The sequence below is a fragment of the Colletes latitarsis genome, chromosome 13 (assembly GCF_051014445.1).
Source record: "Colletes latitarsis isolate SP2378_abdomen chromosome 13, iyColLati1, whole genome shotgun sequence".
NCBI lineage: Eukaryota > Metazoa > Arthropoda > Insecta > Hymenoptera > Colletidae > Colletes > Colletes latitarsis.
The window spans coordinates 13,060,571-13,077,429 of NC_135146.1; the positions used below are offsets into that span (position 1 = coordinate 13,060,571).

At 40.2% G+C, this 16,859-nt stretch overlaps 1 protein-coding gene across 2 annotated transcripts in view; it reads left to right on the plus strand.

Moving 5' to 3' along the window:
- Nachralpha6 (nicotinic acetylcholine receptor alpha6) overlaps positions 1-16,859 on the plus strand; it is a 325,848-nt gene that overhangs the window by 296,071 nt on the left and 12,918 nt on the right. For both annotated transcript variants that reach the window (XM_076780529.1, XM_076780528.1), the window contains 4 exons: positions 12,706-12,815; positions 14,091-14,305; positions 15,713-15,916; positions 16,492-16,626. In XM_076780529.1, coding sequence (XP_076636644.1) covers positions 12,706-12,815; positions 14,091-14,305; positions 15,713-15,916; positions 16,492-16,576 — 614 coding nt within the window. In that variant the 3' untranslated portion in view covers positions 16,577-16,626. The remainder of the gene's footprint in view (positions 1-12,705; positions 12,816-14,090; positions 14,306-15,712; positions 15,917-16,491; positions 16,627-16,859) is intronic.

Sequence of the window (16,859 nt, forward strand, 5' to 3'; positions counted from 1 at the left end):
GTTCAATACCACGCGTATCCATCGTTTCAGAAAATATCGAACGATATTTAGCCATCTCGTGAACCTTTTAATTTTTATAATCAGCCACAAATTGCTTCGTTTTCGCGCCTATGTAAAAATAACGCGAATGATCCCTTTGGTTATCCGTTTCGCCATTTGTTTGGAATACCGTTGAAACTTTAATTCTTTTTAATTTAAAGTTTTAACTTTAAACCTTGCGAAACGTAACACGATTGACTGGTATTATTGTTCGTGCAATACGAGACTGGAAAGAAGATACAGCTTTCCAATTTATCGGGGCTTCAAAAATCAGCTATTTTCGTTCGTTCTAGCTTTATGAAAAATCCTCCCCTTTCAAATGATACACAAAGCTTGTCACGGTAACTCCGACGAAAGATCAAACGGATGAAACGTCGGCAACCACTCGTTCGAAAGCTTTTGTGGAGTTCAATCAAGAACAGTTTTGCATATCTCATTCATATTAACGCGCAGGCATACCAACTAAACGCTGGTTATTAAAATCTCTGAAAGCCGCACGTGCTCGGAATCAAAACTGAAGAGATAGGATTTAATTAATAGAAGAACGAAAGAGAATTTTATCTTTAAATCAAAATTATTCCGTCTGTTTCTGTCTTACTTGTAAATATTCAATCGTTTACTATTTTCAAATTTTTTTAGATGCATTTGTACAATTACGAGCGTTCTCTATTATTTTTAAAATGACATGAATATCGATTTCTTTTGCCTTTGAAGAAAGGTATAACGATTTTAAATATAAGGGGGCTTCCTCGTAATTGATGCATCAGGGATTAAATTTATCGTCGATTCATAATCGAATCGACACATTTTAACGAACTTTTAACTTTAAAATTATATTAAATTTTAAATCAAAGGTAAAATTATCTTTTAGGGTAGCCTTGTGAGTGCATTCAGCAGAATCGGTCAATGGAAAGTCTATCGCCAAGAGAATATTTATTACGTATGAATTTTAAATAATTTACAGTTTCTCGCTTTAAACAGCGTTAAAATTTTTTTAATCGTAGATTTAATTGGGTGCCCTTTGCAACAAACTCCGGAAAATGTTATCGAAAATTATCGCTCAATTACAGATGCGAAAACACGGTGAAAGTGCAAACGCTTTAGAATCGATGTAAAATAATTTATTTCGTCGGACGGTGCGTTTGCAATTCTTCTAGCCTGTTGAATCGCGAAATAATTGCGCCGGTAAATTATTTCAACGACGCGACGATTCGAATCGACAATTTAAGCGCAGCATTAAAAAAATTGAACGAAGGCGACGATAATTCCGTATCGTTTCGTGCCGTTAATTATTCGCTGCACGCCGTTGTGCGTCGAATAAAATAATTTTTAATTTCCATATCGAGTCGCGCGAGATAAGTATAATTATTCTCCAACGGCACGAATTTACATTTCGTTGTAATAACTAATTTTGCATTTTGAAGAGGCATTATTTACGCAGAACTACGCTTTCCCGTGTACTGGAAATACATTTTGTGAAGTATCACATTTCTACGAGTAACCTTAACTCTTCCCTGATCTTATTTACTAAAAAATTATCGTACTTTATAGGTTTCAAAATCGATCATCTCGATAACGAAAGCTCATGAAAAAGATTTATTCTACAGTTTCGATTACTTTTTCCATCGTGATACGCCGTATATTTTCGACACTTTTTGTATAAGATTCATGAAAAATATAGAGTACAGTAACCGTAGAAAACGTCAGAGTTTCACCAGAAAGATACGAACGGCTTTTGTAGCCCTAAACTTGACGTAATCTTTCGAACAACTGGAACGTATGCACTCGATGCACTTTGCAAACGGTATTCCCGTGTCATCGCAATCCAACTTTGCTGATCTAACATGAAACCGAGAGAAAACTTTACGTTCGACGGCGTATGAAAAATTAATAGAATTCACGATTAGAGTAAGCGTACGTAGACGATTTTCACGGCTTGGCGCCGCTCCGCGATCGTAAAAGAACTTTTATAGAAGCCTGCACCGGCTTCATGGAAAATGAAAAAGATTTTTTTTACGCGAATCTTGACTACAACCTTCGATTCTTTTACAGTTGCTATTTATTTGTTATTCGTCGAGGAAATTAATTTAGAACTTATTCTAAAATATTTCTATAATTTACATCTCGGAGTCTTATTCAATATGCATCGAGGAACGGAATATTTATTGGCGAAAGAATGAAATAAGCAACAAGTGGTGTTTCGTCGAAAACCATTGTGCCAGTAAACGCGTTAACGAGCAAATGTAATCATACTTTTCGTTTCACCGTGTATCTGGAGCTTTCGGGTGCTTTGTGATCGATATAAATTGACGTTTAAACGTTTCGCGACGCTCAGTTTCATACAAAACGGTTTTATCGGGGCTACAAAAGGTCATTCGTGCGTGGTAAACTCGATCCAAGACCACTTGTCGGCGGACAGTTTCGAACTGCTTGGCTTTCGCCTCGATATATTGTATTTTCAAACTTTTTCCCGCTGCTGCGAACGAAATGGGATAGAGATGGCATCGGGCACGTGCGAATGTAACATCGAGAAATCGTCAGACATTTACAAAGAATCGTCTCGACTTGGTTTAGTGCACCTGTAGTGGCAAAATAATAATGTATTCGTATGAGTAAGCACGTAGGTACGCTGCATCGAAGGCTCTCAAGCAAACGAACGATCTCTTTCTTACTTTCAGCACCCTCTTCTCTCTATTTCTCTTTCTCTTTCTCTTTCTCTTTCCTTCTCTCTCTCTTTCATACACACGATGTCTCTGTCCTTTCGTTTCTTGATCCACGTTTTAACTCTCGAAGCCAACAAGCATATCATTACGAATAACGAGAGAAAGGACCAGATCGAAGAATTCTGGAGAACAATTCGTGTCTGTAGCGTTAGTCGAAGACTTCCTGAGCTCGTGTCAAGACCAGATCCATTGTACCGCGCTGAAAAGATGACGGGAGGGATGTGAGCAAGATTGCTCGTAGTGGATTTGTCACATCTCCACCCTGGTCGTTCCATTTTCGGTCTTCGTTTATTATTGGCGTCGATTATTAGCTGCTAACAAGAAGAGGCCTTGGGGTTACAGATGTGCAAAGTTTCAATAAAAATTGACCCGAGGGCCTTGGCCTTTCCTGGCAAATCCAGACCTACGTCTGCTGTCAGAAGAAGAAGGCTTTATCGACGAAGGTTGATGTCGATCTTCGTAGACTGTAAACTAGAGAATCTGAACAAAGTTAGCCTTCTTCTCGTTGACGGACAGTTTGTCAGACCCACCAAGTGGCAGAGTTGTTTTATCGTTGTTTAAACTGAACTGACAGTTGATTTCGGCACACCGAAAGAAGAAAATTACAAATTACACGGAGGGAAGACTGGCACCCGGAACATTTTAGACAAATTTCTAGGCCACGCAGTTGGTTAGACTCTGAGATCGAATCTTCCAACGAAGAGGAATTTATTCAACGAGGGATAGGAAGCTCAGACGAAGCTTCTAATACGCTTGAAGTACTTCAGTAATCCCTATCATACTACTAGCAAGGAGTTACCAGCGATCAAGTTTGCGATTTGGACTTGCAATTCCAACCCTTGGTAGCACTCGAGGGTTAATCTCTTTTATGGCTGACCACATACTTCCTCCTGCGTCTTGTAGCCTGTGTCTTGTCACTATAGAGTCGCAAAGTATCATGCTTGACGCGTATGACGGAATCACTGTGGGCTGATTGCTCTATGTATCGCTACTCTAAACGCTCCTTCCTTCTTTCGAGACGACGTTGCTCGATCTGAGTCTCTTTTCCGAAAGTCGACGAGTCTCTTCGGTGAAACGAACTCTGTTTTGCGCTGTCTTGTTTGCATTTGCATGCTCGAGGAAAGTTGAAATCCAGAGAAGACAAATCCTTGCTTTGAAGGGAATACCTGGAATCGGTTGAATAGAAGGAATTTGGTAACGAGGGTCGGTGCATCCATCGCGTAGCAATTAGCCTCTAACAATCGACAACGTGTCACTGTCTGAAACAGTTTTCCATCGCACACTTCTGCCAATCTCTTCTTCTTCTTCTTCTCGTTCTATTTCCTACTTCTTTCTCTCTTCTTCCTCCTTCTCTTCTGCTGCTGCTGTTGCTGCTGTACGCCCTGTAACCACTTCTTCTCATTAGTCTAACTCACGGCTTCTGTACACCAAGTGGCATCGCTGAACTTGCAGCTGTAGTTACTTTATTAACGTAAAGCCTTGGGTAAAGGGGTAAAATTGCGAAATTACGTCGACCGAGCGAGCGTTTCCGTTGAGCGTCCGTGTGCTTCCTGTCCGACGATGACGTCGCGAAATACGAATAATAACGTTATTTAACACTGTTTAACCGTCATCCTGCCCTCGAGGCGAATCCCCAGGAACTAATTGCACGAGGTGTTTTTACATACCCGTGACTTCGCGTTTCTTGCCAATTCGGAAATTTCGTTAATTGCCCGGAAATTCGTTGTACGTCGCCCAACTCTAAAAAGCTGGGAACGTTTTACGCACGCAGCGGCCCTAATATTACGATGGTAATTTCTACGAAGCTACGAATATTTATCGGAACGAAAAAGGGGATAACGGTGGGGATTTCTATATTATTAAGTATTCGAATAAGAAATTGGCGTGGCCCTCGAGCGGACCACGTTACGTTTAATCACGCTAGGCCCGTCGAATTAAATCGACGCTGTTCCATTAATTCAGCGTCGCATCGCGCGGCTCGTATCGGTTCAGTGTTCCCTCGTTGATAGAGTCACGCGCGCCCCAATCACAGATTAAACAATTCAACGACGAGCGTTTCAATTAAGCGCGAGATCGGGGAGAATCGCTCGATCCGCGCAAAGTCGGCGGAAAAATCGACGGAGAAACGATCTTCGCGGCCGGAGTTATAGAAAATTACGTTGCCTCACGCCTGTAATTAATTGCAGTGATTTCGAAGAAAATGTCGAGCTGAGTGTGAAATAAAGAGGTAAATGAAAATGCAGGATAATCGGGGGGGTGAATTAGAGAAGTTGCCGAGCATTCGACCGATTTCGCGCGGCGCTTACGGAATTCCTCGAAACGTAATTTCGCGTTCCGAGCCGTGGAATCTCGGCGGTGTGCAGAACAGATCATAACGAACCACGGAAATAATAGTAACGCGTGCATAAACCCGTTACGAGCACGTTAATGCGGTATCCGTGGCCACGGAATCGCCAAGTGCGCGCAGTTACGCGTATTATGCTCCTCGCGGGTAAAATACCGAGGAGCCTCGAACGACAAGCGAGATATGTCGCGCGATAAATTTATCCACGTCCGATCTAGGGGCCAGAGCTATGCAAGATCTCGAAAAACACGAGACGTGACTATCTCGACTCGTCTTGGAAATTCGAGACGTTTCTCAGCCGAGATCGAATTTCCCAAGAAACGTGGGTGAGTGCTTAGAGTGCTGACTTCGTTTAGGAAAGATGTGCAATCGAAATTCCATTTTGGACCATTCGAACTTTACACTATAGAAATAACATATATTATATTATTGACGTGTTAAAAAGTAGAATAGAAAGACCGAAATTTAATTAACGTTTAAACTCGCAAAAAAAGTGAGATAAAAACGAATGCAATTATTTTAAATTATAATTAATATACACTCGAATAAAATCTACGAAATTTAATTAATATACACGAAGACTCTTTTTGTGGTAATTGGTAAATATTGTTTGTGTTGCTGCAATTTCGTGATTCCCATCCCTAAAATTCTGCGTTTCCTTCCCCCAATGGCGTGCCACCAGCAGCGAAATAACTTTTAACTCAAGCATTATAATTAATCAATACGTCGAATCGTACATTCATACGTGAATAATAGAGTGGATAGAATTACACATAGGTATCGAGATATAAAATATTTAGAAAGACGTATTGAAACAGCGAAAGAATTCCAACGCCTAGAGAATAAGTTTTAGCAATGTTTTTTTATAAAAACTGTCAAAATAACTATTTAGTTTCCACATGCAGATCGTATTCTGAAGGATCGTGCACGTTTACTTTCCTCGATGCGCACACGGTGATTTCGTTTCTGTTCGTCGCGAAATAGTCCTCTATAACGATGCAAAATCGCAGTTGCAAAGTGATACTTTCCTTTTCACGGTAAAGCTCCTTAAAATTCGTTTGGTGTTGCGTTCGACGTTTCGCGCTGAAGAAGAGACACTTTAGTTGAAGAGTTGTCAACTCCTAAGAGGATATTCTCCTTTAGACGGTCATTTTTTCGAACTAAATAAGAAATAAGGTGAATCCTTTGAACTTTCCAAAGCTAAATAAACGTCTCAAGTTCGATCGGTGATGTACATTAATTTTTAAAGAACTTTGCAGAATCGCGATATTTATATTTTCAATATTTTATCGAAACCTAGATTTCGGATTCTTGCCATTTTTGCCAGTTCTGTATATCTCGACTAAAATTCTGGACATACCTAATCCGAAGAAACGAAAATTTTCATTCCATTCGATCTACGCGGGATTTATATTTCGGGATCAACACGATTGATTGAACGAGAAAAATTTCAATTCCCATTCAATGTTTTGTGAAATGTGGAGACTCGAAATTCATTTCGCTCCGATATATTAAAACAAGCTGCATATTTTAATGTAAATATTTGAAGTGGAACGTTCGCGTGTAATATTTTCATCCGAAGGATAAGGAAACCTTGGAGGATCAAGGAAAAAGGAAAGAAAAACTCGTTAATGACATAACTAGGTTACCACATATTAAATCCGAATCTGGGAAACAAAATTCATAGTACGAAAACAACGGAGAGGGAAGAGAGTTTGGAATTTCTCCGATCGGGAGGGGATCGAGAATTACTGTAACTGTAAACATCTGAATACAGCGAATCACGACCCAGGATATATGTAGAGGACTGGGCAAAGTCGCCAGCCAAAAGCAAAACACGGCCAGTGTCGAACGACGATGATTACCCAGTGCCTCAAGCGCGAGGAAACTTGGAGCTGCTTTGATGGCAGGATGAAAAATCGCAAAACGCACGGTTCATCGGGCGGGTGCTCGAGCGTAGAGTCAAAGAACGGCCGCGAGCATCGTTAAAATCGCAAGATTACAGATTCGCTCGGTCGAGCTAACGCGAGTGAATCGAGTCGCCGATGGAAGAAGAGAGACGAAGGAAGAAACAGTTTTCGACAGTCACTGTCGAAGCCAAGTAATCAAGAGACACATTGAGCGCATAAAATTGCGAGGGACCGAACGGACAACGCGGAGGAAAATAGAGAAAACATTACGGGGGAAGAGGAAGAGAAAACGAGCGATCCAAGATGAAGACTAAAAGTCCGAGTTATACGTGACGAGGGCGGTCGTTCGAAGTAATCAACGGACATAGCGAAATAAACGAACGACGATGAAAGGAAACTGCACGGGACGGTGGACGAGTGTCTTCCTTAAACAGTCGAGAGCCTGGAAATGGAACTGCAAGGAAAGGAATAGAGAAAATGACTACAGAGTGCTTGAACACTGGACCGTAAGTCCGTAGAAGGCTATCACGATCGTCCAAATGGAAGTCTTCGATACTTGGATCGTCCAGAGTCTGCTACTGGCAAAGGATTAAGGTACACATAGTAATTCAGATTTAAGAATTTAGTAACATCAACAGCGTTTCATCTAATGTAAAACGAACTACTCTTGTCAGGAAAATGCATAGTTTCCACAAAAGAACGTTTTACACTAGATTACCGATACGCTCATCGGTAAGCTTGATACAGCAAACTCAGCCTTAGACGCTATTAGCGTATGTCGATTGACTCCTATATGATGGAGTCATTTGCCTAATGAACCTGAGGGAGCAGGTTTAAGCAAATACCTCCTAACGGCGTTATCTAGAGGATCGAGTTCAAAGCCGCAATTCCGTAATAGAATAAAATAAATTCAAATATTTTGGGGAATATACCAGATTACGCGCGATAATTGATACATTTCATGTATATCTATTCCTACCAAGACCGATCAATCTTTCTTTTTCTCTTTTACAAAGCAACTGTGATTTTCAATTAAACAAACAATTTATAATCCAGTTATAGGAATTGCTGAAACTTTTTTGAGTGCATACAGTCAAAGAAAATGTTAAAATAAACATAGAAGGAAGCATAAATTGTAGTAGGTGGTATAGTCATCGGATAGAGGATTAAATGCCCTTTAAAATGAGCGCTCGTACGAGTCGATAGCTTAATTAGTTCCGGAGATATGGCGATTTTAGTTTCAAGTCGATCGGATGAGACCGAAGCGCTTTGTTTACGTCCGCGAGATGAATGAACTTTCTTACTACGGCCTCGCCAAGGTCGTTGACCGCACGTGACTCGTAGTAACTAGGTCACTCGGCCACTCGGTCACGCGAGTCACGTACGAGACAAAGAGGTACGACGCGACGCGTCAGACGAAGACAGCGATAGTCGAATTAAGAAAAATTACCATTTACATAAATTACGATATCTCGAAAACGGAAAGTCCGATCGACAAAAACCAAAAACCAATTTCAAAGAGGAAGCTTCACCGCTGCCAATGGTGGTGGAATTTTGAATAAAGCACTAGTAGTTTCGGAACTGCGCGCGTCTAAAGTTTTAGTATTTTTAATACGCGGGAAGCGCCATAAGAGAGCTTTTAAAAAATTACCCCTTTACATAAATTACGATATCTCGAAAACGGAAAGTCCGATCGTCAAAAACCAAAAACCAATTTCAAAGAGGAAGCTTCACCGCTGCCAATGGTGGTTTAATTTTGAATAAAGCATGAGTAGTTTCGGAACTGCACGCGTCTAAAGTTTTAGTATTTTAATACGCGTTTCAAACAGGTGTAGCTCGACTGAACGATACGTACAACTTCGTTAATTTTACAAGTTCGACGATATGCTTTTGCACATATATTCCCGAGGCTATATCCTTTAAGAAAATGCAAACGAAAGAAATGTTTTTTACCTGAAGTCTAATTTTAAACGGATGCTTATCGCGATACATTACATTATATGGAAAGTTGTAACATGTTTTCGAACTGATGAATCACGAATCGCTTGAAATACATAACCACAGACCTGCGAAACGAATCGTTAAAATTTCCAGCATTGGAAAAATGCAAAAGGGGAGAGTGCACAGCTGTCGAACGCATAACAACCGAAAGCGATTTTACATGTACCTGTACGATGGAAAGTAATAAATGTTTCATGACCGCGTTGCGAGTATTATATTCTGATAACGGGTCATATGAGTTGGACTCGATATCGAGAAGACTGAGACGTCTTTTAAGGACCAACCAGTGTAATGATTATTCAATTATTACTCTCAGCTTGCGTAACACAATTTTTCAGAGCGTCAAATATGAAAAGTATCGTTGCATTCCAAGTTGCGCTCGTAAACGCGAAAAACATACTCGAACGTTGCACGAGGATTCCAGATTCCGTGTTTATTTAAGGGTGATGCAAATACTGGTAGTTAACTGGTAATTAAACGCGCGTTGTTACCTAAACCTTGTAATAGAACGATGCGATCCGTGCATATGTCATCGCGGTTTCATTCATACTATCACTGCGCATTCATCTAACTTCGTTGCGATTCGAAACGAGAAATCGCCGGCAACCGATGAACCGGAAATTCGTTCGCGGCCTGATTGGTAGCTCGTTTATACCGCGTATGAACCTAAACTACTCCCGGCGATGTCAATCGTTTACGATCGACGTGCTCGAGATTTTACGAGCACGTCAATTGCATTGCTTTTTCCACGATTACTGCATCGCGAAATTAACCCTTCCATTCCTAAATTGTCATCACTTTGTGCTCTATAATTATTCCAACGTTTCTATCGACTCGATTATACAAAACAGAATTTTTCTAGATCTACGTATCTTTCCCTTAAAAATAGGGAACGTTAGATTTTATCACACTACTTTTATTTTGCTTTTTCGAACGTTCTCTTTTAGCGATCTTGTAAATTCTCGATCGCAGAGTTCAGCCACGGAATTCAGTGTTCGATCAGCCCGTGGAACGGCACACATATTAATGAAGTCCTGCGAAACACGTTTTTCGCGTATATACCGTGATCCTCTCAATTTGCGTTCGCTGTGTAAACCGTTGGTACCTGTTTGCCCACGTACGAGCGTAATAAACATTCTTGCTCGGCGTATACCACGCTCGCGCGTTTACCATGTTCTTTATCTGATTGGGAATGTATCGTTTTCCGTGTGCTTTACGTTCACATTAAACTTGCGTCAATATCAGATTCCGTTTTTAAAACAAACCTTAAAAATTCATAACTAATTTAAGCTGACTAGCAACTGCTTTCATTCTCTGGTTAGCAGCAAATATTTTAAAATATTACCACAGAGAGTCTCCCCCGTTAACAAGGGGGAGTAAAACTTGTAACTCTGAAAACATCTAGCTCCGACGTTCGCTTTAAGATTCATTAACGAAGAGAAAAGCAAAAGAGATTTTCGTGCAGAACAATTAATCACGTCAGTGACGCTTGTGCCGGCCTTTGTGGAGCCGTTAAAAGATAATCCAAAGTTTAAAAGCTACCTTTTTAGAGCGTTTGCGTTGGCTTTTTCCTATCGAGCGTGCTTTGAAAGACCTGTAGCTGATCTCAAACGGAGGATCTCGATGACTCGCGCTTCCACCATTTTTCAACGAGCCATCCAGAGTATCTGGATCCTCCATTTCGAATCTAGGATTAAAAACCATCGTTTCTTCGGGGTTCGCGACTCTCAAAGACGATGGCCTTTAATACCTCGCGCGTAACAAATGAATAAAAAGTATTGTTTTGGTAATAAAATGCTAACTTTTATACAATCGAGTCTTGGACGCTTGACTCGCGCTGCCACCGCCGAGATTACCGTTTCACTTTTTATTTTCAATATTTTCAATCGCATTGCCGTATTGATCCGCGTTGCTTCGCCCGATTTCCGGAAAAATCCTGATCCGATAGCTGCCCGCAACAATGGATTTGCATTATCAAGAATTTCCGATCGATCAGGGAGGGGAGTTGAATGCAACGAGGAAGAAAACTCGGGGAATAATCATTTTAACAGAATAGAACGCAAACGTGATCTGAAACGTAGATGGTGGGAAAATGGTTTATTAACACGTTCACAGTATGCGTTCGTAAGCGTGAACACCGTTCGAACGCGCGGAAAGATAATGAGATATTCGCGGAAATAAATATTCCATCTTCCATTTTTATCACCCCTGCGACACACGTATCTTTTCAGTTTAATTATACACATGGAGCAATATGTTTCGAGTAAAAACTGTCGTCACAGGTGGATCAGTGAGCTTTAAATACACGTTTGGGAATATACTTCCTGATTATTTACAGATTATATAGTCTCTGTAAGAAACTATTGCGCACACATTCCGTAAGATCACGATAGAAATCGGTAAAGATAATCAATTACATATAATTTTGTGTGAGCTTTAATTAGAAAACGTGACTAATCGGTTAGAGAACGCCTAACACCGAAGATACAGTAACATCTCTCAGTAAGTCTGTCGCATACCAGCACCAGCATATTCAGCTTCGCTCGAGGAGAGAAATGAAAGATAATTTTGCGTAATTATTGGACTACGTGCAGCTTGGACCTTTACGTGAATGCTTAGTTGTTGGTTGAATTGCATGCGGCCGTAGATACTGTAACAATATTCGTGCTTTAACACGCAGGATACTCGTGCATCCTCGTAGTAATTGCATTCCGTAGCTGCATGCCAATCTGTTAGATGTTTCCTCTACAAGGCACTGGCCGGGTCAGCGATGCACATCGCCGCGGACAATTCGAGAGGACTCGTTATTAAAGTGCTCCTTAACACCTCCTACAAGCGCAGGAGTGCTTGCACCCTACCGAAATATCTAATACGCACAGAATATCGATCGCAAAGTGGACTCGAACTTTCAGAACTGGAGTACTCTCTCGTTCCATCGAATCGAAAGTTACCTTAAAATCGCCAATATTTTCAGCGGTAGTTTCACACTGTACATTTAACGACACGTTGGAATCGCCATTAAAAATATCGTCGATGGTTTCGCGCACAGAGAGTAAAAGAATTTAACAAGTTCTCTCGACACTCGCGGCAAGCGTCCGGCCAGGGTCACAATTAAGTTCGAAGTGTAAAGAATAAAAAGCATTTGTTTTCGCGGCGTATTTAACGCCCACGTAAGTACGCTTTAGTGTCTGTTACAAGCTCGGTTCTTTTCACCTGACCGTAGTCGAGTGCGGCTTTTTTTACGATCTTTCTTTCGTTCTTCGCCCGCCTAATTTCTTTCTATCTTTATTCCCTCGTCTGTGTACCCCTTTGCTACGTAACGAGGAACGATCCTCGGGTCGCGATGAATAAATCGACGACCGAAAGTAATCGTAACAACGATTTCTAAATATCTGTTTTATACTTTACCGCGGTCTCGATCGTTTTTCGCAATTTGTCGGTGTACATGGGGAAGCGAATGTGATTAGTCGTAGGATCGAATGAAAGATTACCAGGGACAAGATGGATAAAATAACAAGAAAGTCTTACAATGATTGAAAATGGTAGTTCGAGATAGAGTCTCGCTAACACCCCGCAGTCTTTCATTCTTGGCGACTAATTGAGTGGATCGACGATCCATTACCGTGACTAATCGCCTTCTTTCTGTGTTTTTTTCTTCGGGGTATCTACGGGAACACCCCGAATTCAGGGACGTACTTCAATTGCATCATGTTCATGGTGGCGAGCAGCGTCGTTTTTACGGTGTTGGTGCTCAACTTTCATCACAGATCGCCCGACAGATACGTGATGCCACAGTGGGTGAGTAGCATTGATCTCATCGATTGTCTCGTTTAGTGTTTAAACAGAATTTCTTTTATTTCGAAATAAAATAATAACGAATTACGTTACACGTGTTTGCATTCGTAATATTTATCGATAAACGGAATATATTATTGCTTATTATTATTTATGAACGTGGCTGTAATGTATAATCAAATAGAATTAATCAAAATTGATACTCTTTGTTCAATATTAATATATCAAATACGTTCTTTATAAATACAAGTACATATTTATGAAATGACAAATGTAAATGAGAACATTGAGCAAATATTAACGCTCGATAACACGCATTGGCTTTCATTTTTATCGTCGAGAGATAATAGGAAATTGAATCAAATTTATATGTACCTTTGATATTATACTTTATACGTATAAGTTGCTCGTTTCTCTTACTTCGTTTGCCTTCATTACCTTTCCATTAAAACTTTAGTTTCTTCTCCTCGAACAACTTTTAATTATCTTTCGAGTTTTATTACGCTGCTGATTTTATTAATCTGCGAGGAGTTGGAAAGCAGAGTCGAAACATATAAAACGATTCGATTCCCTATTTTATTCTTGTTAATTAAAAGACAATGGGATGTAAAACTGATAATACGTGAAATTCTTAATGAAAGATTTCGAACAAAGTTAGCGTTCGCGCGAAACTGACTTGGACGGAATTTATTTGATTCGACGAAACGTGTAATAATGTTAAAAATGATACACACAATGGAACGCCCCCCTCGTTTTGGTTCGTAAAACCAGTTTAAAACTACAGCCGTATCCGCAGCAGCCATTAGAACCGTTAAAGACAGTAGTTGTTGAAAGTTTAAAGCGCCTTCGAGGCGTTAGCAGTTCTTCTTGACCGTTGATTACAAGAAGTTTCATAAACCGAGGAGAAACGTACTTGAAGTAGGGACAAGAATCCTACAGCTACGCAAAAATCCCCAGTGGTAGTTTTCCTTGCTATTACGTTCGGATGAAAGTGAGCCCCGAAGTGATCCAACTTTATGCAAAACTGCGAGAAGGAATCGCGCTCGGTGCATGCTGTTAAATAAGTTTCCGGATGGAATTAAATTTAGAAACACGAGCTGTAAACATTAGTAGAAATTAGAAGAAATGAAATTCCTCGCGCGACTCACAGGGTGTTCCTCGAATTGAAAGTGAAAAAGTTTGACGAAAATATTTTATTACAAAGTTATAGAACATTAGACAGCCTGTTGTACGAATTAATCAGATATGTATTTAATGTTTCTCGTGCGTTGCACACAGGTAAAAACACTGTTTCTGCGATGGCTGCCATGTATGCTACGCATGCATCGTCCGGATAAGAAGCTCGCGAAGAAAAATAGTCTCACAGGCGACCAGACAAAGGACAAAAAGCCCCAAGAAAAACCTAGTATGAGTTTGCTAGCAAACGTTTTAAACCTCGACGATGACTTTCGTCACAGAAATAGCGCAGGAACTCTTCCTTCCGGATGTAACAGGTAACATGCATACTTTCTCAAAGGTCCCCTCCTTTCAAAGCATTCATCCAAAAATGTATTACAATACTCGAGATAATACTGATTTTAACAAACTGTATTATTCATTTGGATGGACCGTTTTCGGACTGTTTCAAAAATAACTTCTCCCGGACCTTTCTGTCAACGAGACATCGAGCACACAAAATTATTTGATCAGAAATTTCTCAACTGGCGTTCGATATCGGCAAGATATCACGGACAGGCACCAAAGGAAAAGAGAAAATAGATATTTCACCGATGGCGAACAGACTGAAAATTTAAACGAACTGGTCTTCTATCCGGTGAAATCTATATTCCGACATCCAGACATTACGTTGAAAATAATGGGATGAAAAATAATCTAACAGGCGAGCTGAATTTACAATCAACGTCCGTTGCAGGTCTTGGTTCGATAACGTGGTTATCCTGGTTATTGATGATAAAACAACCATCGTTTAACGTATATCTAATTTTACACCTATTAATTTCATGGATATTTATTTGTTATTGAAAATTCCAAGTTATCGTAATACAAAGATTTCGAAAACGGTCAAGATAAATTGCAATCTCTTGCATTGTACATTTTACATTGTTATTTATAAACTTGGGTAGTGTCCTCTCGTTTGGGGCTAATATTGTTTCCCCATCGGTGGTTCACGGATATGTGAGGGGAAGTAATTTTCGATGTACTCTGGCATAGTGTTCTATTCCGAGCAGTTTAGAACATGTACAGCTAATAGGGTTTCCAAGTATCTGCGAAAAGGATTTTGCATTTTGAGGGGAAGATACAGCACGAGTGGATCGTTATATTTTTATAGTAATTCCCACGGATGGAGACACTTTGGAAAACTTGAGACTTAAATGCTGTAGAACTTGCTCGCGAAACTGCTGGTTAAATGTTTGGCTCCCTCGGACAAACTCCTAATAAACTAGGTCCTGAATGTCAAAGAAATCAGCATCGTTTTCACGTTTCACTCACCCATTGACCGTCACCGATAACGAGCAACTAGTTCTTAAAATCGATTGAAATTATTTAGCATTAAAACATAAAAGATGCTTGAAGCTCGTTGAAATTATTTTGGTGGATGTCAAAGTGGCCTAAGTTATAACAACAATTTCGTATCTGGCATTGCATCGTCTTCGCCGATATTCAATATTCACAACATCAAAGCCAATCTAGCTGCTAGGATATTGATTTGCTCTAAGGGCAGCGATGCATCCAGAGATCGATCGTTAACGCACTCAGTGACGATTCTGTGCCCTGATTAATTCGTAAGAATCTAGGTAAATGATTCAAGTAGAAAGTCAAAAGAAATAGGAACCGTAAAATCCGTCGCGTGCAGCTACGACGAAAGAGAAATAATATATTTCTGTTAAATTGTTTAACAGTAGGTCGACGTTTGGCACACCGATATCCACGGGAAGACCGGCGACGGTGGAAAACACGTCAGCGTCGTTGCTCCTCAGCGGGATGCAAGAGGAGCTGCACACAATTCTCAAGGAATTGCGATTCGTCACGAATCGTATGAAAAAAGCGGACGAAAACGACGGAGTCATTAGCGATTGGAAATTCGCCGCCATGGTGGTGGACAGGTTGGACATACTATATACATATTCCTGAAACTTTTCGCTGAAGGATATTTCAAAAATTAACTTCCGCTTACGTTAATCTCCCAATAGACAAACTTTCCTAATTTTCGCAAGCTGATTCGAAGCGGAGACAGCGGAACATAAACTTCACAGTTTGAATTTATAATGGGATCTTTTATCGGAATGCAGCAGAAACTCACTTCCTATTTATGAGACACGGTCGATTATCTTCCCTCTCCATGAAATATTACTTGCATTAATAACTCGATTTAGTCGGAAAATTGTAAAATAAATTATTCGACGTATCCGTGCAATTTTCATTTGCAGTTGCTTGTATCCCGTTATCTATATCTGTCTGTAATCCTTTTTAATGATACTGTTGTACATTATAAATTTAATAATCATATCAGATAACAATGAATTTTCTCTAATTACAGTTTTCGCAATTGGATATTTTGTCACGTCCTTTGCATAAAACATTTAATTCGTTTTGGGCATGCAGAGACGGAGAAAGCTTTGTTCGATCGATAGACGTCTCGTTATTAATAGATATTTTCTCGTTTGCTTTTTTGTTTCAGGCTCTGCTTATACACCTTCACGATGTTCACGGTTTTGGCTACGATAGCCATTTTGTGTCATGCGCCACACATAATCGTCCACTAAATAGACTGCCCCGGTCAAGTCACCGAAACAATGCACAAAAAATGCCAAAGGTAAACGTCCCTTAGTTCTCGAATTTTGTTTCCCGATTTGTTACTCTTTTCATCGATGCTGTGTAATTTTTATCGCGTGGAAACGTCGACGCACGAGTGGAACACGACTGTCTACCGCTTTTACACGAAAATTGACGCGTAAATTCCTAATAATGATGTCAACGTGCGTGGCAGTGTTGTTCCATTCGAGTATCGCGTAACATCACACTTTACGCGGCACGAGAGACACGCAG